This window comes from Coregonus lavaretus (assembly GCF_964263955.1).
Source record: "Coregonus lavaretus genome assembly, chromosome: 25".
In the NCBI taxonomy this organism is placed as follows: domain Eukaryota; kingdom Metazoa; phylum Chordata; class Actinopteri; order Salmoniformes; family Salmonidae; genus Coregonus; species Coregonus lavaretus.
This window is the reverse complement of record NC_140012.1, coordinates 939,108-960,991: the sequence shown is the minus strand read 5'-3', so window position 1 is coordinate 960,991 and position 21,884 is coordinate 939,108. Positions and strand designations below refer to the sequence as shown.

The window sequence follows — 21,884 nt, the reverse complement described above, 5'->3', positions numbered from 1 at the left end:
TTGTTACTCACCTGATAACGTAATAACTTATTAACTTTTCCCGCTTAATGTAATGTTATCCATTCAGAATAATTTAACGTTATCTGGCAAGTTTTAACCAGTTTTATATTTCAAAAATGTGGCTAAGTAATTACATTTAGAAAAGTTTATTAAATTAACCAGTGTTATAACATTTAATGTTGTTACATGCACCTTTAAGACATAAAAAAGCTCTTTACCTGACCCGCTTTTCAAAGATGGCTAGAAATGTTTGCTCTCTTGTAGGAATCAATCAATCTTCTATTGCTGACCCACAATGTGCTATAACTGGGCTAATAACTCTAACTAGCAAGGAATATCAACAAATGTGCACACGTCTATGTGCTTTGATCTTAAAAGCGCATCTACTCGAGACAGGTGATTTAAAGACCACTCGTGCCTGTCAATGCTATCTACTCTGATGCGCTGTGCCTCCAACAAAATAACCGCCTTAGTCTTGCAAAGTTAGATTTATTTTGGTTTGTTGCGTTGAAATGGGCTGATAATATAATGAACAAAAATATAAACGCAACACGCAACAATTTCAAACATTTTACTGAGTTACAGTTCATATAATAAAATCAGTCAATTTAAATAAATTCATTAGGCCATAATCTATGGATTTCACGACTGAGAATACAGATATTCTCATAATGACAAAGCGAAAACAGGTTTTTAGAACTTTTTGCTGATGTATTAAAAATAAAAAAAACGGAAATATCACATTTACATAAGTATTCAGACCCTTTACTCAGTACTTTGTTGAAGCACCTTCGGCAGCGATTACAGTATCAAGTATTCTTGGGTATGACGCTACAAGCTTGGCACACCTGTATTTGGGGAGTTTCTCCCATTCTTCTCTGCAGATCCTCTCAAGCTCTGTCAGGTTGGATGGGGTGAGTTGCTGCACAGCTATTTCCAGTTCTCTCCAGAGATGTTCAATCGGGTTCAAGTCCGGGCTCTGGCAGGGCCACTCAAGGACATTCAGAGACTTGTCCCGAAGCCACTCCTACGTTGTCTTGGCTGTGTGCTTAGGGTCATTGTCCTGTTGGAAGGTGAACCTTTTCCCCAGTCTGAGGTCCTGAGCTCTCTGGAGCAGGTATTCATCAAGGATGTCTCTGTACTTTGCTCCGTTTATCTTTGCCTCGATCCTGACTAGTCTCCCAGTCCCTGCCGCTGAAAAACATCCCCACAGCATGATGCTGACACGACCATGCTTCACCGTAGAGATGATGCCAGGTTTCCTCCAGACATGACCCTTGGTATTCATGCCAAAGAGTTCACTCTAGAGCTCTGTCAGAGTGACCATCAGGTTCTTGGTCACCTACCTGACCAAGGCCCTTCTCCCCCGATTGCTCAGTTTGTCTGGACCGCCAGCTCTACGAATAGTCTTGGTGGTTCCAAACTTCTTCCATTTAGGAATGATGGAGGCCACTGTTCTTGGGGATCTTCAATGCTACAGACATTTTTTGGTACGCTTCCCCAGATCTGTGCCTCGACACAATCCTGTCTCAGAGCTCTACGGACAATTCCTTCGATCTCATGGCTTGGTTTTTGCTCTGACATGCACTGTCAACTGTGGGACCTTATATAGACAGGTGTGTACCTTTCCAAATCATGTCCAATCAATTGAATTTACCACAGGTGGACTCCAATCAAGTTGTAGAAACATCAAGGATAATCAATGGAAACACGATAGACCTGAGATCAATTTAGAGTCTCATAGCTAAGGGTCTGAATACTTATGGGGTATTGCTTTTTCATTATGGGGTATTGTGTGTAGATTGCTAAGGATTTGTATTTATTTAATCCATTTTAGAATAAGGCTGTAACGTAACAACATTTGGAAAAAGTCAAGGGGTCTGAATACTTTCCGAATGGCACTGTACCTACAAAAAAAAAAAGGCTAGGGCCGTGGATCAGAAAACTAGTCAGTATCTGGTGTGACCACCATTTGGCTCATGCCGCGCGACACTTCTCCTTCGCATAGAGTTGATCAGGCTGTTGATTGTGGCCTGTGGAATGTTGTCCCACTCCTCTTCAATGGCTGTGCGAACTTGCTGGATATTGGCGGAAACTGGAACACGCTGTCGTACACGTCGATCCAGAGCATCCCAAACATGCTCAATGGGTGACATGTCTGGTGACTATACAGGCCATGGATGAACTGGGATATTTTCAGCTTCCAGGAATTGTGTCCAGATCCTTGCGACATGGGGCCGTGCATTATGTTGAAACATGAGGTGATGGTGGCGGATGAATGGCACGACAATGGGCCTCAGGATGTCGTCACAGTATCTCCGTGCATTCAAATTGCCATCGTTAAAATACTATTGTGTTCGTTGTCCATAGCTTATGCCTGCCCATACCACAACCCCACCGCCACCATGGGGCACTCCGTTCACAACGTTGACATCAGCAAACTGCTCACCCACACGATGCCATTAAGTGGTCTGCCGTTGTGAGGCCGGTTGGACGTCCTGCCAAACTATTTAAAACGACGTTGGAGATGGCTTATGGTAGAGAAATGAACATTAAAATATCTGGCAACAGCTCTGGTGGACATTCCTGCAGTCAGCATGCCAATTGCACGCTCCCTCAAAACTTGAGACATCTGTGGCATTGTGTTGTGTGAAAAAACAGCACATTTTAGAGTGGCTTTTTATTGTCCCCAGCACAAGGTGCACCTGTGTAATGCTCATGCTATTTAATCAGCTTCTTGATATGCCACACCTGTCAGGTGGATGGATTATCTTCGCAAAGGAGAAATGCTCACCAACAGGGATGTAAACAAATGTGTGCACATCATTTGAGAGAAATAAGCTTTTTGTGCGTATGGAAAATATTTGGGATCTTTTATTTCATCTTATTAAACATGGGACTAACACTTTACAGATTGCGTTAACATTTTTGTTCAGCGTATGTTGCTTCAATTAAAATTAACTTGCTACTCAACTCGCGCGGCTCAATTAATTTCTCCCAATCTCTGTAATTGCAGCCTACGCAATGGCCATATTTCCATAGTGATAGGTGGCGTCACCGTAATGCAAGTGCAGAGACTGGGAGTTGACAGTGCGAAATGCATCACATCTGGAAGACACTTTGATCCAATTCTGATCTGCGTAATTCTTTGATATCGTGATGTGTGATTTTTATACCATTCGGACAAGTTAAATCTATAATTCGGCTTGTCCGACAATTTTTTCTACCTGTCCCGGACTGTCAAGCACTGCTATGCAAGGTTGTTCTTGACATCCTCTTTCTCCGGGAGCTTACCTGCTCCAGCCGGTAGGCAGTCTCTCTCTGCATCTGCTGCAGGGCGTTCTTGGCGGCACCGTCCTGGTAAACCAGTTTGTCCCTGGACTCCTTCAGCTCCCTCAGCAGCTCCTCCACCCGCCCCTCCAACTGGAAGAGACACAAAATACATTGTAGGGTGAAGTTGCCCCTAGACACTGACCTTGGGACTGTTTTGCATTTCCCCCACTAATGGCTAAGGTTTGGGGAGGGGAAACTGATCCTAGATCTGTAACTAGGATTAACATCACCACGGATCAACAAAGAGTAGAGGACGGGTCCGTCAGGTTAGACAGGGAGAGACCTGAGTTAACCTGCCTTACCTGACAAGCATACAAACTTACATAACAGTGCATTCAGAAAGTATTCACAAGCCTTGATTCTTTCCACATTTTGTTGTGTTACAGCCTGAATTAAAAATGTATTACTTTGAGATTTTTTTTGTCACTGGCCTACACACAATACCCCATGATGTCAAAGTGTAATTAAGTTTTTCAAAAAGTTTACAAATTATTTAAAAATGAAAAGCAGAAATGTTTTGAGTCAATAAGTATTCAACTACTTTGTTATAGCAAGCGTAAATAAGTTCAGGAGCACACATTTGCTTAACAAGACTCACTCTGTGTGCAATAATAGTGTTTAACATGATTTTTGAATGAATACTTCATCTCTGTACCCCACACATAAAATTATCTGTAAGGTCCCTCAGTCGAGCAGTGAATTTAACACAGATTCAACCAAAGACCAGGGAGGTTTTCCAGTGCCTCGCAAAGAAGGGCACCTATTGGTAGATGGGTGAAGAAGAAAAAAAGCAGATATTGAATATCCCTTGAAGTTATTAATTACACTTTGGATGGTAAATCATTACACCCAGTCACTATAAAGATACAGGCGTCCTTCCTAACTCAGTTGCCGGAGAGGAAGGAAACCGCTCAGGGATTTCTCCATGAGGCCAATTGTGACTTTAAAACAGTTACAGAGTTTAATGGCTGTGATAGGAGAAAACTGATCAACAACATTGTAGTTACTCCACAATACTAACCTAATTGACAGAGTGAAAATTAGGAAGCCTGTACAGAATAAAAATATTCCAAAACATGCACTCGATTTGTAACAAGGCACTAAAGTAATACTGCAATAACATGTGGCAAAGCAATTCACTTTTTGTGCGGAATACAAAGTGTTATGTATGGGGCAAATCCATTACAACACATTACAGAGTACCACTCTCCATATTTTCAAACATAGTGGTTGCTGCATCATGTTATGGGTATGCTTGTAATCGTTAAGGACAGGTGAGTTTTTCAGCATTAAAAAGAAACGTAATGGAGCTAAGGACAGGCATAATCCTTGAGGGAAAAATGGTTCAGTCTGCTTTCCAACAGACACTGGGAGATTAATTCACCTTTCAGCAGGACAACCTAAAACACAAGCCCAAATCGACACTGGAGATGCTTACCAAGAAGACAGTGAATGTTCTTGAGTGGCCGAGTTACAGTTAAATCTACTTGAAAATATATGGCAAGACCTGAAAATGGTTGTCTAGCAATGATCAACAACCAATTTGACAGAGCTTGAAGAATTTTGAAAAGAATAATGGCAAATGTTGCACAATCCAAGTGTGGAAAGCTCTTAGAGACTTACCCAGAAAGACTAAAAGCTGTAATCGCTGCCAAAGAAGCTTCTACAAAGTATTGACTCAGAAATTAGACATTTCTGTATTTATTTTTCAAAACATTTGCAAACATTTCTAAAAACATATTTTCACTTTGTCATTATGGGGTATTGTGTGTAGATGGGTGAGAACAATATATATTTCATCCACTTTAAATTCAGGCTGTAACACAACAAATTGTGGAATAAGTCAGGGGGAATGAATACTTTCTGAAGGCACTGTACCGCCAAAAGGCTACAGACAGGCAAGATTAAGAGTTTAATGAAGATTTTATTTATTTATTATGATAACAGCGGTGAATAACACAAACAAAAAGGGGGATATTGTTAAGCTCTTTCATAGCGATGGGTAGTTGTTAAAACTTTTTCTAAAACGCACACGGACGGACAACAAACTGAAGGACGGACAGACAGAAACACGTCTCTCGTCACTGCTCTGATGCTAGTTGTGCACCTGGCGACAGCAACTATCGCCTGTCGTCCAGGCAGTCTGCTTTGTTTGGTAATGTTATTACTGCTTTGACAGGGTCCCCACATTTTGATCAAATTAAATGGTCATCTTGCTGTGACCATCTGTTCTCTAACAAAACACCACCTCTCTTATAATGACTTGAATTATAGATCACTCAGAGATTGGAAATTAATGTCCCCCGTTGGGCTATAAAGGTTCCCTGGTTTTCATTCAAGCTGACCCATTTTTAAAAAGCGGTCGAGACAGAAATCATATCACCTATTCTGGCTTTCTCGAATGAAGAGTCAAGGTGTACTGAAAATCACCAATCACGACTCAAGAATCACTGGAATCTGGTGCAGTATAAAAGATAGACTACATTAAGAACTACAAGACATGAGTTTAGTTGGCATACAATTTGTGTGCGTTCTGGATACGCCGATTCTGCTAATATTGTCAGATCTTTACAATGTAGCACATCATCTGCAGAGATCTTCACTGAATTTGTGCATCTGGAATGCACTCTTTGTTTAGTCCTGGCCCTGCTATGACTTTGCCTACTAGGATAACTCCACCTGGCCTTGAAGGTCAATTGGTCATATCATATGTAGTCTGAACTTCTACCAGGGCCCGTATTCATAAAGCGTCTCAGAGTAGAAGGGCTGATCTAGGATCAGGTCACCCTTGTCCATATACAGCCTCAAGAAGACTTGAGGCTGTAGTCGCTGCCAAAGGTGCTTCAACAAAGTACTGAGTAAAGGGTCTGAATACTTATGTAAATGTAATATTTCAGGGGGGGTTTTCCAATACATTTCCCCAAAAAATTCTAAAAACAGTTTTTGCTTTGTCGTTATGGGGTATTGTGTGTAGATTGATAAGGGAAAAAAATATTTTATCCATTTTAGAATAAGGCTGTAACGTAACAAAATGTGGAAAAAGTCAAGGGGTCTGAATACTTTCCAAATGCACTGTATAGGAGGACCTGTTTCAAATTATTACTGTTAACCGCTCAACACAGAATAGCCACTTGGCGCACTCCCTTTATGCAGCTATGTTCAATTGTATTCTTCTTACTATAAAATAATGCCACGGGAATTATAAGCAAATCGTATCTGCTAAATGAACTAGTGTAGCCCACAGCTATATGGCATTGCCAGATCAAAGCCTGGAATTAATGCAGGACATGTTCATAAAAAGGCTGCAAGTAAAAACCCACATGATCATGGACAATGACACACACCCACTCCACAGCACTCTAATGCAACACAGGAGCAGCTTTAGTAGCAGGTTCATCCTGCCCAGATGTTCCACAGAGAGGTTTCGACTGTCATTTTTACCCACAGCCATGAGGCTTTTTAATGAGTGTAATTGATTAACTGTTTTATGGGGTCTTTCTATTGGTCTGTTCTTCTGAAATAGGCTACATTTTCTTCATATCATAATGTTTCTTTAGACCTGCCTAAAATAAATAATAGATTTATTGTGATGGTTAGGCTATATTAAATAGATGTATTATACTTTTTTAAATGTAGATGTTCCAAAAGGTCTGCATCAGTGGCTTTTAGGCTATGCGTGGAAGCCCGGAGATGCTAAACGTGTTTATGTTAATTAACAGTCGATTACCATCAGACCAGCAGTTATTTGCATGACCAGCACAGCCCTAGCCAGGCTAGGGCGTAAGATTTATCAACAGTCAGTTTTCCCTTGCCACCATGGCTTGATCTTTTGAAGGTTCAACATGGGTTTTCATTATATAGGTTGAGACGCATTTGTGGGGGGAAAAAAACATTATCATTGAGGCATCAATATCATTATTCACAATTGAGTAAACTTGTAGCATCTCTGTAAACTACCGACATTAGATGATTAAAATGGGAAACTCAGGTGAGAAGAGAGCTCTTCACTGATGTCTGAGCCTGACAGCCCATAGGCCAGCAGCCTATCTCATATTATCTCTTATTTGCACTGTGAGGCAGCTTGATGTACAAGTACACCCCCTGGACAGGACACTAGTCTGGAGTTGGAGTGCTTACCTTCTTCACGGTGCCCATGTGCTTTTTCTCAGTCTCCACCCTCCTCTTCAGTTCATCCCTCATGGTGTCCTTCTCTGAGCAGATACCCAGGATCAGCTCCTGGTGCTTCTTGTTTTCATCCAGCAGCCTATAAATTCAACAATCCAAGCGTAAGGGTACGGCCACACAGATGCATGAACAAGGATGGAAATTGTATATGAAGTACGTTTTTGTTCGTCAAAAAAACCCATACCTTAGCCTAACGTTTCAAATACACAAGAGCGCATTTTCTCAAGAACACATTTGGGATATTGCAGCTTGCGATTGCAGAACGTGCATAAAAATAAGAGATAAGAGAACTCATCTATCCACAAAAACAAAAAGGCAGGGATATACAGTAGACCTACACTGGTATCATGTGAATGTTTACTTAGCACACAATATACCAAATTATAGCGACATACAACTTCATGACTTTGTTACACATCACCATGGTATTTATTACCTTTTGATAGCCTTTTCCTGCTGCACATACTTGTACTGGATGCACTTCTCGAAGACCATCGTGGAGCCGTCCTGGTCAGCCTGCATGCCATTTACATGGGGGCCACCCTTGCACCCCCCTCCCCCTCTCTCGGGCAGCTGGCAGGAGAGCAGCTCCTGCTCCAGCTCATCCAATAGGGACTCCTGGGAGACCGAGCGCTGGATCTCAGTCATGAGCTTGCGGCTGCAGTCCGTGTCGTAGGGGCTGGGCGAAGAGTTGGTGTTCGGGGGGGCCATCGTTTGGGGACTGGAAACTCCAGAGTCTGCAATGTCAGAGCTGGGTGTGGAGGGCGTGGCTGGGCTATTGGCGACCACTGAATCTTGGATGGCGTTTGCCTTTGTGGTGGAGGGTTCCACGGAGCATTTGAGGGCACCATCGACAACAGATGGTGGAAATTCTGCGCCTCTGTCTGGAATAGAGGTTGAGGAGTCACCCACTCCATCTAGAGTAGCGGGTGGAGATTCCACTGCCTTGTCCTGAAGCGACGCCAAACTTTCTATCATCACCTCCGAAACAGAGTTGGTGCTTTCCATTACCTCATCCAAGACCGAGAGGGGACGTTCTGTTGTCCCATCTACAAGGGCAGGGGGAGTTCTTGCATCTTCCATTGAGGCTGTCTCAATGTCACAGCTAATGTCCACATTGACAGACTCCACTCCACCCTCTTGCTGACACTTTTTCTTCTTCTTGTGTTGTATCCCATCTCCCTCCAAACTCTCCTGTTCGACGTCATTCCCCCTTTCTGCACAGACCTCGTTTTCCTCCATCTTTGTGTCACTCCTTTTGCTCGTGTTGACCCCTGAGGACCCCTTTGGCAGGGAGTTGCCCTCTGACCCCTGGGGCAGATCTGAGGCAGAGGCTGGGTGAGACTTCTCCATGGTTTTCCTCAGCTCCACACCTGACACACAGAGAGAGGGATGTGGAGTAGAGAGAGAGGTGAATGGGAATGAAAGTCTGACATTACTAAGTACGTAATATGAAACACTTCCAGCATAAATTGCACATATAGCCTAGGCCTAGAGGATACCATATGGCATTTGACAGGGCAGGAGTTAGGCTAATAGTTTTAATGGGACTATTGCCAAACACCACTTCCTTTTACAGTAACAGTCAGTGACAATGATGCCACTTTAATTTCCTTTTCCTTCTTACCATTAACCTAGCTGGGCAAATCAGGGTTCTATACTAACTTTTCTGCGAAATCCTCTAGAGTGCTGAATTTGAAAAAAACGGTACTTGATACCAAAACAATTCCAATCCGTGACCAGATTTTTATGTCTGAGGCTCTGTATCCGTGAGTGCGCAAATTCTCGCAGTATCTCGCGGGAATTTGGGACGTTAATCATTTTCTCATGCCGAAACAGGATTAGATACGTAGCTACTTAGAGTTAAAAGCCCAAAACATGATATTCGCAATATCACTAAGCAAAAAACAGTACAATTTCAAAACATTATTTTGTCATTAGCTCAGTACCATTTGCTTGCTTTTGCGGACCCACGACTATGGTATATCATCATTAGCTAGCTAGCTAAAGTTAGCATGCTAGCGACGCTAGTGTTAGCTAGATAGCTGGCCAGCGTTCGCTACATAGCTAGCAAGCTCTAGTCTAGTCCAATGGAAACCGATGCAACCCTGATGGCTACGTGGCTAGTTAGATGACCTGTGGTGACAGTGAGGTCCCTATGAGATTCAAGGCTTTAATAAGTACCATTGTGCAGAAATAGAAAATAAAATACTGGTTGTCCATGCAACTTGTGACTTGTTTAGCACATTTTTACTCTTCAACTTATTTAAGCTTGCCATAACAAAGGGGTTGAATACTTATTGACTCAAGACATTTCAGCTAAAGAAAGCTGATTATAATGTAGCAGCCTATGCTGACTAGCGTCACTAGCATGCTAAAGTTAGCTAGCTAATGTCAACACACTATAATCGTGGGTCCGCAAAATCAAGCAAATGGTACTCTACTCATGACAGAAATCCTGATTTGACATTGTAGTGGCTATTGCTGTTTTGGTTGTTTGTTTTTTGTTAGTGACATTGCGAATATAATGTAACTAATCCAGTTTCGGCAAGAAAAATGCAAAAATGCAAGTAGCCTATACAGGGTTCATACAGATATTTGCAAGTCAAATTCAAGCACAAAGTATTTTTCAAGCACTTAACACTTAACTGCTGGGTGTCGATGCACCCCCCTTGAAACTAATGAGTAGTCATTCTGACTAACATTCTAACAGTGTAATTAATATATTTCATATATGCTATTGCAAAAACAATAATTTGGTTGTGTTTATGAAGGCCTTGGGTAGCAGAATACGATTTGTATTTTATTTCAAATACCACAACAGCATTTTCATTAGTTTGTTACTGTAGGCTATATGGAAGAAAAAAAATCAAGTGTTAAATCAAAGTTATTAATGGAGTGCCTTTGTCACAACTATGAAACAGAAAGCATATGTGTTGGAAGATGGTAAAGAGCTTATTTTTATAATGACAAAATAAAAAATACCCCAACCACCAAGAAGCGCGGTCAAATGATGAAAACATCAGTAGCCTAAATATCATTATAAGCACCAAGTGGCATTGATAAATAGTGAAACTCAACACAAAATAAATCATGGCATTATGATGAATATAAGTGTCCATACGACAGTAGTCCAAAATAGTCAATTGTCAGCTCGTGCTTGTGTGCATCTTCACGCAATGGCATCAGTTGGATTTCATTAAGCTGTTATCCCTTGTACTAACAGTTCACACAATTTGGCCCTAGCCCTCAACCTCTGATCCAACAGGTCCCAGACGTGCTCAATGGGATTGAGATCCGGGCTCTTCGCTGGCCATGGCAGAACACTGACATTCCTGTCTTGAAGGAATCACGCACAGAACGAGCAGTATGGCTAGTAGCATTGTCATGCTGGAGTGTCATGTCAGGAGGAGCCTGCAGGAAGGGTACCACATGAGGGAGGAGGATATCTTCCCTGTAACGCACAGTGTTGCGATTGCCTGCAATGACAACAAGCTCAGTCCGATGATGCTGTACAGGCCTCGGTGTACAGGCCTCGGTGTAACGCTCATTCCTTCGACAATAAACGCGAATCCGACCATCACCCATGGTGAGACAAAACAGCGACTCGTCAGTAAAGAGCACTTTTTGCCAGTCTGTCTGGTCCAGCGACGGTGGGTTTGTGCCCATAGGCGACGTTGTTGCTGGTGATGTCTGGTGAGGACCTGCATTACAACAGGCCTACAAGCCCTCAGTCCAGCCTCTCTCAGCCTATTGTGGAAGGTCTGAGCACTGATGGAGGGATTGTGCGTTCCTGGTGTAACTCGGGAAGTTGTTGTTGCCATCCTGTACCTGTCCCGCAGGTGTGATGCTCGGATGTACCGATCCTGTGCAGGTGTTGTTACACGTGGTCTCCCACTGCGAGGACGATCAGCAGTCCGTCCTGTCTCCCTGTCTTAGGCGTCTCACAGAATGGACATTGCAATCTATTGCCCTGGCCACATCTGCAGTCCTCATGCCTCCTTGCAGCATGCCTAAGGCACATTCACGCAGATGAGCAGGGACCATGGGCATCTTTCTTTTGGTGTTTTTCATAGTCAGTAGAAAGGCCTCTTTAGTGTCCTAAGTTTTCATAACTGTGATTTTTACAAATTATCTTTGAAAGACAGGGTCCTGAAAAAGGGATGTTTCTGTTTTTGCTGAGTTTATATGAGAAAGTCTCAAAGATAGAGGCCCAGAATGGAGCTAGTGTCAGGCATGACCAATACATGTGATACAGAGTGACGGTTGCCTGATGGCATCTAGAGCAGGTTGAGTCTATATCTGGATACAATCTGGCAAGTCTACTCCTGCAAAAGTGTAGGCGATGAAAAACTTTAAAATTGTAGTAACCCAGGTCTAGTGCAGATGATGAGTAAATCCTGTCAATTGCAGAATGCCAGGTGATATCGGAAATCTCGCTTCCAAACTCTTCCTCCCATGAACGCTTTACATGGTCAAGAGCGGGGCATGCAATATTCTGAATAATATCATACAGCACAGCATGTGTCCCTTACTACAGGGATCCAGGTTCAGACATTCATCAAGCCAGCTGGTGGGTGGGAGAGATGGGAAAGAGGGGAATATCGTTCTTTTAAAGACGAGAATCTGCAGGTACCTGAAGAAGTGTGTCTGGGGTATACCATGCTCTCTAACTAGATGTTCAACGGAGTTAAATACACAGTCATGGAAAAGGTATTTTACACTCTTTAATCATTTCTGAAGCCATAGCTGGAAGGCTGTCTATCAGGGAAGAGGTGAAGAGTGGGTTGGAAATAAAAGGCATGGATGACATAGCTGGTATACAGTACCAGTCAAAAGTTTGAACCACCTACTCATTCAAGGGTTTTTCTTTATTTTTAAATTGTAGAATAATAGTGAAGACATCAAAACTATGAAATAACATATATGGAATCATGTAGTAACCAAAAAAGTGTTAAACAAATACAAATATTTTAGATTTGAGATTCTTCAAATATCCACCCTTTGCCTTGATGACAGCTTTGCACACTCTTGGCATTCTCTCAACCAGCTTCATGAGGTAGTCACCTGCAATTAACAGCTGTGCGTTCTTAAAAGTTAATTTGTGGAATTTCTTTCCTTCTTAATGCGTTTGAGCCAATCAGTTGTGTTGTGACAAGGTAGGGGTGGTATACAGAAGATAGCCCTATTTGGTAAAAGACCAAGTCCATATTATGGCAAGAACTGCTCAAATAAGCAGAGAGAACCGACAGTCCATCATTACTTTAAGTCAATAAGGAAAATGTCAAGAACTTTTAAAGTTTCGTCAAGTGCAGTCGCAAAAACCATCAAGCGCTATTATGAAACTGGCTCTCATGAGGACCGCCACAGGAATGGAAGACCCAGATTTACCTCTGATGCAGAGGATAAGTTCATTAGAGTTACCAGCCTCAGAAATTGCAGCCCAAATAAATGCTTCACAGAGTTCAAGTCAAAGACACATCTCAACATCAACTGTTCAGAGAGGACTGTGTGAATCAGGCCATCATGGTCGATTGCTGCAAAGGAACCAATACTAAAGGACACCAATAAGAAGAAGAGACCTGCTTGGACCAAGAAACACAAGCAATGGACATTAGACCGGTGGAAATTTGTCCTTTGGTCTGGAGTCCAAATTGGAGATTTTTGGTACCAACCGCCGTGTCGTTGTGAGACGCAGTGTGGGTGAACGGATGATCTCTGCATGTGTAGTTCCCACCGTAAAGCTGTGCGGTGAGGTGTTATGGTGTGGGGGTGCTTTGCTGGTGACACTGTGTGATTTATTTAGAATTCAAGGCACACTTAACCAGCATGGATACCACAGCATTCTACAGCGATACACCATCCCATCTGGTTTGGGCTTCGTGGGACTATCATTTGTTTTTCAACAGGACAATGACCCAACACACCTCCATGCTGTGTAAGGGCTATTTGACCAAGAAGGAGAGTGATGGAGTGCAGCATCAGATGACCTGGCCTCCACAATCCCCCGACCTCAACCCAATTGAGATGGTTTGGGATGAGTCGGACCGCAGAGTGAAGGAAAAGCAGCAAACAAGTGCTCAGCATTTGTGGGAACTCCTTCAAGACTGTTGGAAAAGCATTCCAGGGGAAGCTGGTTGAGAGAATGCCAAGAGTGTGCAAAGCTGTCATCAAGGCACAGGGTGGCTAATTGAAGAAACTCAAATATAAAATATATTTTGATTTGTTTAACACTTTTTTGGTTACTACATGATTCCAGATGTGTTATTTCATAGTTTTGATGTCTTCACTTATTCTACAATGTAGAAAATAGTAAAAAGAAAAGAAAAACCCTGAGTAGGTGTGTCCAAACTTTTGAATAGTAGTGTATATATATACACACACACACACACACACACACACACACACACATATATATATATATATATATATATATACATACACACACACACACACAAACACAAACACATACACATACAGTGCATTTGGAAAGTATTCAGACCCCTTGAATTTTTCCACATTTTGTTACGTTACGGCCTTATTCTAAACTGGATTAAAATTGTTTTTTTCCTCATCAATCTACAAACAATACCCCATAAAGACAAAGCAAAAACAGGTTTAGAAATTTTAGCAAATGTATAAAAATTAAAAAACAGAAATTTCACATTTACATAAGTATTCAGATCCTTTACTCAGTACTTTGTTGAAGCACCTTTGGCAGCGATTACAGCCTTGAGTCTTCTTGGGTATGATGTTACAAGTTGGCACACCTGTATTTGGGGAGTTTCTCCCATTCTTCTCTGCAGATCCTCTCAGGTTGGATGGGGAGTGTTGCTGCACAGCTATTTTCAGGTATCTCCAGAGATGTTAGATCGGGTTAAAGTCCAGGCTCTGACTGGGCCACTCAAGGACATTCAGAGACTTGTCCCAAAGCCACTCCTGCGTTGTCTTGGCTGTGTGCTTAGGGTTGTTGTCCTGTTGGAAGGTGAACCTTCGCCCCAGTCTGAGGCTCTGGAGCAGGTTTTTGTCAAGGATCTCCCTGTACTTTGCTCCGTTCATCTTTCCCTCGATCCTGACAAGTCTCCCAGTCCCTGCCACTGAAAAACATCCCACAGCATGATGCTGCCACCACCATTCTTCACCGTAGGGAGGGTGCCAGGTTTCCTCCAGACGTGACACTTGGCATTCAGGCCAAAGAGTTCAATCTTGGTTTCATCAGACCAGAGAATCTTGTTTCTCATGGTCTGAGAGTCTGTAGGTGCCTTTTGGCAAACTCCAAGCCGGCTGTCATGTGCCTTTTACTGAGGAGTGGCTTCATTATGGCCACTCTACCATAAAGGCCTGATTGGTGGAGTGCTGCAGAGATGGTAGTCCTTCTGGAAGTTTCTCCCATCTCCACAGAGGAACTCTGAAGCTCTGTCAGAGTGACCATCGGGTTCTTGGTCACCTCCCTGACCAAGGCCCTTCTCCCCCGATTGCTCAGTTTGGCCGGGCGGCCAGCTCTAGGAAGATTCTTGGTGGTTCCAAACTTCTTCCATTTAAGAATGATCGATGGCCACTGTGTTCTTGGGGACCATCAATGCTGCAGAAAGATTTTGGTACCCTTCCCCAGATCTGTGTCTCAACACAATACCGTCTCGGAGCTCTACGGACAATTCCTTCGACGTCATGGCTTGGTTTTTGCTTTGACATGCACTGTCAACTGTGGGATCTTATATAGACAGGTGTGTGCCTTTCCAAATCAAGTCCAATCAATTGAATTTATCACAGGTGGACTCCAATCAAGTTGTAGAAACATCTCAAGGATGATCAATGGAAACAGCATGCACCTGAGCTCAATTTCAAGTCTCATAGAAAAGGGTCTGAATACTTAAGTAAATACGTTTTTTTCTTTTTCTTTTTTTTTATACATTTGCAAAAATATCTAAAAACCTGTTTTCGCTTTGACAGAGGGGATTGTGTGTAGATTGATGAGGAAAAACATTATTTAATCTATTTTAGAATAAGGCTGTAACGTAACAAAATGTGGAAAAAGTCAAGGGGTCTGAATACTTTCCGAATGCACCTTATACATATAACACTATGTGTGTGTTGAGGTGTCAGTATGTGTGAGTGTGTGCATAGAGTTTGTGCAAACGTTTGTGCAAAAAAGGGCCAATGCAGGTAGTCCGGTAGCCATTTGATTAGCAATTTAGCAGTCTTGTTTAGAAGTCTTATGGCTTAGGGGTAGAAGCTATTTAGGGTCCTGTTGGTTCCAGACTCGGTGCATTGGTACCACTTGCCGTGCGGTAGCAGAGAGAACAGTCTGTGGCTTGGGAGGCTGGAGTCTGACAATTTTGGGGGCCTTTCTCTGACACCACCTGGTATAGAGGTCCCCAGTGATGTACTGGGTCGTATGTACTACCCTCTGTAGCACCTTGCGTTCGGATGCCAAGCAGTTGCCATACCAAATGGTGATGCAGCCAGTCAAGTTGCTCCCGACTCACACTGGCACACGAACATGACGTGCACACACAGGGGTGCAGATGTGGATAGCTCTCCAACATCTTGAAAGTGCGCCTCAAGTATTATTTGTTGTTACATGTTGTTTATTTTTCCGTGGTGGCAAAAATTAAGCAGCGGCACAATATAACGGAAACATTGTAGTCATCTCCGTCACCTTTTTTAAGACCTTTGAAAACTACATTTAAGACATTTTAAGACTAAGTTCTTTAAATCAGAAGACAAATTTAAGACTTTAAGGACCTGCGGACACCCTGACTTTCGCCTGCTATAAATCGCTGCAAAGTTGGTTCCCGTTTCAGTCATGTCTTTGGTCACGTTCACGTAAGTCAAATAAAATCACCCTAATGATTGGTTGACAATAGAGCCTCCCCACAATGCAGGTGATGGCTGCAGGATGAAGTTGGTGAAGAGCAGTCCAAACATCATGATCTTTGATCACATTATTTACCTAAAGTTCATGCGGGTGATTCTCACAAAAGTACCAATGAAAACATTTTCTTTACCGCAACAGTTTTCGAAGTCCAGAAAAGTTTAACAAATCAATTTCTAATATTTGTTTTACATTGCTCACCTAATAAAAAGGTCTGAGTTAAAGATGACACTGAAAACAAATATAAAAAAATATAAACTAAATTCTAATTGATCTCATTCCCGCACCATAACATTTTGTTAATCTTGCTTTTTGTCAAAACTACTTGTGTAGACATGTTCTTTTTATGTACATGTGTTTGGATAAAGAACAAAAAGGCACACTATCAGATTAAGCCGAAATATTGGTGAACTACGGTAATGATAAGCAGGTTTCGGAGAAGAGAATGCATGTTTCGGTAATGAATGTTTTATAGTTTGTCATTGAAAAACTGCACTGAGCTCTATTAGAGATTCAGTAACCCAATACATCATCAAACTGTCATTTGTTAATCCCAAATGACTTCCATAAAACTAAAATCACTGATCTTAATGCAATTGACTAAAATACCGCTTATTTTAGCATAACAATAACTACTGTTATCAGGGCGCAACTTTGGTTTTAGAAGTGGCGGGGACATAATTTAATTTTATTAATTAATTTGAAAAATGTATATATTTTAGGGGGTAGATCACCTTTAATATTGCAGATAGATTGTGGCTTCCATCAATGTAATTGTCTGCATCATTTCCAATCCCACATATATTTTCCTTTATTATTTTCCCCTAACCCTACCATCACTCCCCTAATTAGAGTAAACTAATGGACAACAACACCTAGCCTTTTACTTCCAGCTTATACATACTATATACATTTTACGGTCACAGTATATTTTACAATAGTTATCTTTGTTTTTGTTTTATGTTTTTGTCCCATCCTTCAGCTCCACTCAACCCGTCCCATCTATCTCTGAACACCATCCATTTTAGATTTCTATTTGCCATATATTTTTCAACTGTGCTGTTTCACTTTTTTTTTGCTAAGACTATTATTATATTATTGATCGATTTACTATGACTTTTTAAAATCACCCAGCAGTGCTATTTGCAGAGGGGGACATTAATTGTCAGGGGGTCCTCCCATTTCTTGGGGCATCTAAAGCACATTTCCTGCATTTCTACACAATCTAATATGATACACGCCCGACCCCCATCAGTCTAGTCAATAACTCAAATCTCTCCCCAACACAACTTCCTTCAAATCTTTTTTTTTTATGTCTCAAGGGAAAGGTTTGGGAAACTAAAGTTGAATGAAAACACACATACACCTACACATTAACACACAGAAACAGTACACCCTCCGTATAATTCATATCATAGGCCTGATAGTACTGTAGAGTTATTTTTACTTGCACACAATATCGCTGGGTCACCCCGTCCTGCCCCTAGGGGTCCACGGCCCTGCAGCGCCACAACCCAATACACCCCACTCAGCTTTAGGATCTTAGTGAAACATTCATTATAGGTTTCAGGTGTGTTAGGCCAAGGCCAGAGTGACAACAGTACAGCAGACCCCCAGGGCCAGGACTGTGCAGCCCAGCAGCTAGGGATTGCCTAAATCTCCCCTGACGTGGGCATGTTTTCAATAGACTCCTTTTGTCGTACAGTATTCCATATAAGGCATCCAAACCTTATGGAAGTTGCACATTATACCCTTAGTCTTAAAACAAATCTAGTGATACTGTACATAACTTGACATTTCTTCCATATATTGTGGGAGGATAACCAACCTTCCAATTAATGGCAATGCATTTATTAGCCACTATAAATGCTAGGTTACACAGTTTCTTCTGATAATTGTGATAACCTTGATAATTGTGTGTCTGTGACGCCAGAGTAGATTAACATGAATGGATGAACAAAGTTCAGTACATTTTATTCACGTTCGATTTGGCATGAAAGGATCCCACTAATTAAAATCTGTGCACGTGCGTCATTGTTGTCCTTCGCCTCTTACACAAGCAGGAGTTGTCACCTGTCTTGCTGTGATGTTGTTGGGTGTACAGGGTGGTTCCAGGAAAAGGATTGGATAGTGGTTTAGCGAGAAAGACCTTTGATTGTGAAATATTATCAAGTGCAGTTTGAGACTCACAAAGGAATGTATGGTTTGACCCTGTTTTACAAAATAATAGCCGTGATTAGTCATAGAGGATGTGTAAATTAGCTGTTTCATGCCTTGGTGACCCCACACCCTTTTGCCACTCCTTTCCTGTTTGTTTCATGTGCTTTTTATTAAAACTGATCACATTGCTGTAATGTTGGTCAAATGGAAAATGTTATCATCAATCCAAAAGAGATATGAATTTTGTTGGGTAACTGGCAAATGGTTAAGAGGCAGGTGGATATTAATTGGCATGGTGGCATGAATGTCAGACCATAGTTGGAATGTGATAAGGAACATTATTGTTGTGATCATTTACAGGAGGATATATTAATTATTAACAGTGTGATAGTATCCATGCTAAGTGATCACTTAGCACAAAATATGACGGTGATTAAATAATGTAGAATAATGTAAGGGGTCCTGGGTGGCTCAGCGGTCAAATCACTGCACCGCAGTACTGAGGCGCCACTACACCCAGGCTGTCACAATCGGCCATGACCGGGAGCCCCATAAGACTGTGCCAAATTGGCCCAGCGCTGTCCAGGGTACGGGAGGGTTTGGCCTTTCCTTGGCTCATCGTGCTCTAGCGACTCCTTGGGCCGGGAGCCTACAAGCTGACGCCGGTCATCAGTCGAACAGTGTTTCCTCCGACACATTGGTGTGGCTGACTTCCGGGTTAAGCGAGCAGTGTGATAAAAGGTAGGCGGCCAGGCGGATCATGCTTCGGAGGACACATGACTCGACCTTCGCCTCTCCGGAGCCCATTGAGGAGTTGCAGAGAGCCAAGTGACCTAATTCGGGGAAAAAAATACGCTTCTGGCCATACCGCCGCCTAGTTAGTACTGGGACGGGAGACCGCATGGGAAGGTGAAAAATATGTCGATGTGCCCTTGAGCAAGGCACTTAACCCTAATTGCTCCTGTAAGTCGCTCTGGATAAGATGGCTAAATGACTAAAATGTACAGTGGGGAAAAAAGTATTTAGTCAGCCACCAATTGTGCAAGTTCTCCTACTTAAAAAGATGAGAGAGGCCTGTAATTTTCATCATAGGTACACGTCAACTATGACAGACAAAATGAGGGAAAAAAATCCAGAAAATCACATTGTAGGATTTTTTATGAATTTATTTGCAAATTATGGTGGAAAATAAGTATTTGGTCAATAACAAAAGTTTCTCAATATTTTGTTATATACCCTTTGTTGGCAATGACACAGGTCAAACGTTTTCTGTAAGTCGTCACAAGGTTTTCACACACTGTTGTTGGTATTTTGGCCCATTCCTCCATGCAGATCTCCTCTAGAGCAGTGATGTTTTGGGGCTGTCGCTGGGCAACACAGACTTTCAACTCCCTCCAAAGATTTTCTATGGGGTTGAGATCTGGAGACTGGCTAGGCCACTCCAGGATCTTGAAATGCTTCTTACGAAGCCACTCCTTCGTTGCCCGGGCGGTGTCTTTGGGATCATTGTCATGCTGAAAGACTCAGCCACGTTTCATCTTCAATGCCCTTGCTGATGGAAGGAGGTTTTCACTCAAACTCTCACGATACATGGCCCCATTCATTCTTTCCTTTACACGGATCAGTCGTCCTGGTCCCTTTGCAGAAAAACAGCCCCAAAGCATGATGTTTCCACCCCCATGCTTCACAGTAGGTATGGTGTTCTTTGGATGCAACTCAGCATTCTTTGTCCTCCAAACACGACGAGTTGAGTTTTTACCAAAAAGTTATATTTTGGTTTCATCTGACCATATGACATTCTCCCAATCCTCTTCTGGATCATCCAAATGCACTCTAGCAAACTTCAGACGGGCCTGGACATGTACTGGCTTAAGCAGGGGGACACGTCTGGCACTGCAGGATTTGAGTCCCTGGCGGCGTAGTGTGTTACTGATGGTAGGCTTTGTTACTTTGGTCCCAGCTCTCTGCAGGTCATTCACTAGGTCCCCCCGTGTGGTTCTGGGATTTTTGCTCACCGTTCTTGTGATCATTTTGACCCCACGGGGTGAGATCTTGCGTGGAGCCCCAGATCGAGGGAGATTATCAGTGGTCTTGTATGTCTTCCATTTCCTAATAATTGCTTCCACAGTTGATTTCTTCAAACCAAGCTGCATACCTATTGCAGATTCAGTTTTCCCAGCCTGGTGCAGGTCTACAATTTTGTTTCTGGTGTCCTTTGACAGCTCTTTGGTCTTGGCCATAGTGGAGTTTGGAGTGTGACTGTTTGAGGTTGTGGACAGGTGTCTTTTATACTGATAACAAGTTCAAACAGGTGCCATTAATACAGGTAACGAGTGGAGGACAGAGGAGCCTCTTAAAGAAGAAGTTACAGGTCTGTGAGAGCCAGAAATCTTGCTTGTTTGTAGGTGACCAAATACTTATTTTCCACCATAATTTGCAAATAAATTCATTAAAAATCCTACAATGTGATTTTCTGGATTTTTTTTCTCTCAATTTGTCTGTCATAGTTGACGTGTACCTATGATGAAAATTACAGGCCTCTCTCATCTTTTTAAGTGGGAGAACTTGCACAATTGGTGGCTGACTAAATACTTTTTTCCCCACTGTAAATGTAATAATTGCGGCGCGGTCTGCATTCTTCATGCTGCAGGTGGGAGTGGACAGTCAGAGACGATTTAGGGATTTTTGATGTCCCACAGAATATTTTGAAACGGTCCTTTCTGCTTTGTATGCGTTAGCCTACCAGTATCAACATTTCCAAGCAAACAAAAACAGGGAGAAGGGAGAATCTGTAGACACGCTGACAAAAAAGAACATACTCTTTGCCAGAATTCAACCAGCCTTCACAAGACCACAACATATGCAAATATGTCCCATTTTGTGGGATAATATGTCCCTCCAGGAGAATAATACAATTTCTGAGTGCATGATATTCAGTTTCATTGGCATATAGCACATACTATGGATGGTCTTAAACTGCAGTCATTTATGTCCGAGATTATATAAACATGACTGGGCATTCTAACATATCTGTATCCATTCATCATCTCCTAGGTATTCTTCAAAAAAATTTTTTACATGTTTTGTGTCATCGGGAAAAGCCTCTATCGACCCTTGATGCAGTTTGGAAATCAACTTTGGAGGTTTGTCAGACTGCCGTAAAATAGCATCTGGCTTGTCCAGTGTTTGCTGGACAGAGATAATAAAGTGTTGTTTCAGCAAAAATTCACCCTGGCTGCCTGACTCTGCTGAGACCCCTGTCACCATCTGATCCTCCTAAAATGAGGCATGACAAGGAATTACCTTGGTGTACATTCATACATTATATTAT

General features: G+C 42.2%; 1 protein-coding gene across 1 annotated transcript in view; it reads right to left on the bottom strand.

Moving 5' to 3' along the window:
* ccdc186 (coiled-coil domain-containing protein 186) overlaps nt 1-21,884 on the bottom strand; it is a 119,143-nt gene that overhangs the window by 88,402 nt on the left and 8,857 nt on the right. Inside the window, exons 2-4 of the mRNA XM_084142144.1 lie at nt 7,955-8,891; nt 7,471-7,597; nt 3,295-3,423 (exon numbers count right to left, since the gene is read on the bottom strand). Coding sequence (XP_083998270.1) covers nt 3,295-3,423; nt 7,471-7,597; nt 7,955-8,871 — 1,173 coding nt within the window. The 5' untranslated portion in view covers nt 8,872-8,891. The remainder of the gene's footprint in view (nt 1-3,294; nt 3,424-7,470; nt 7,598-7,954; nt 8,892-21,884) is intronic.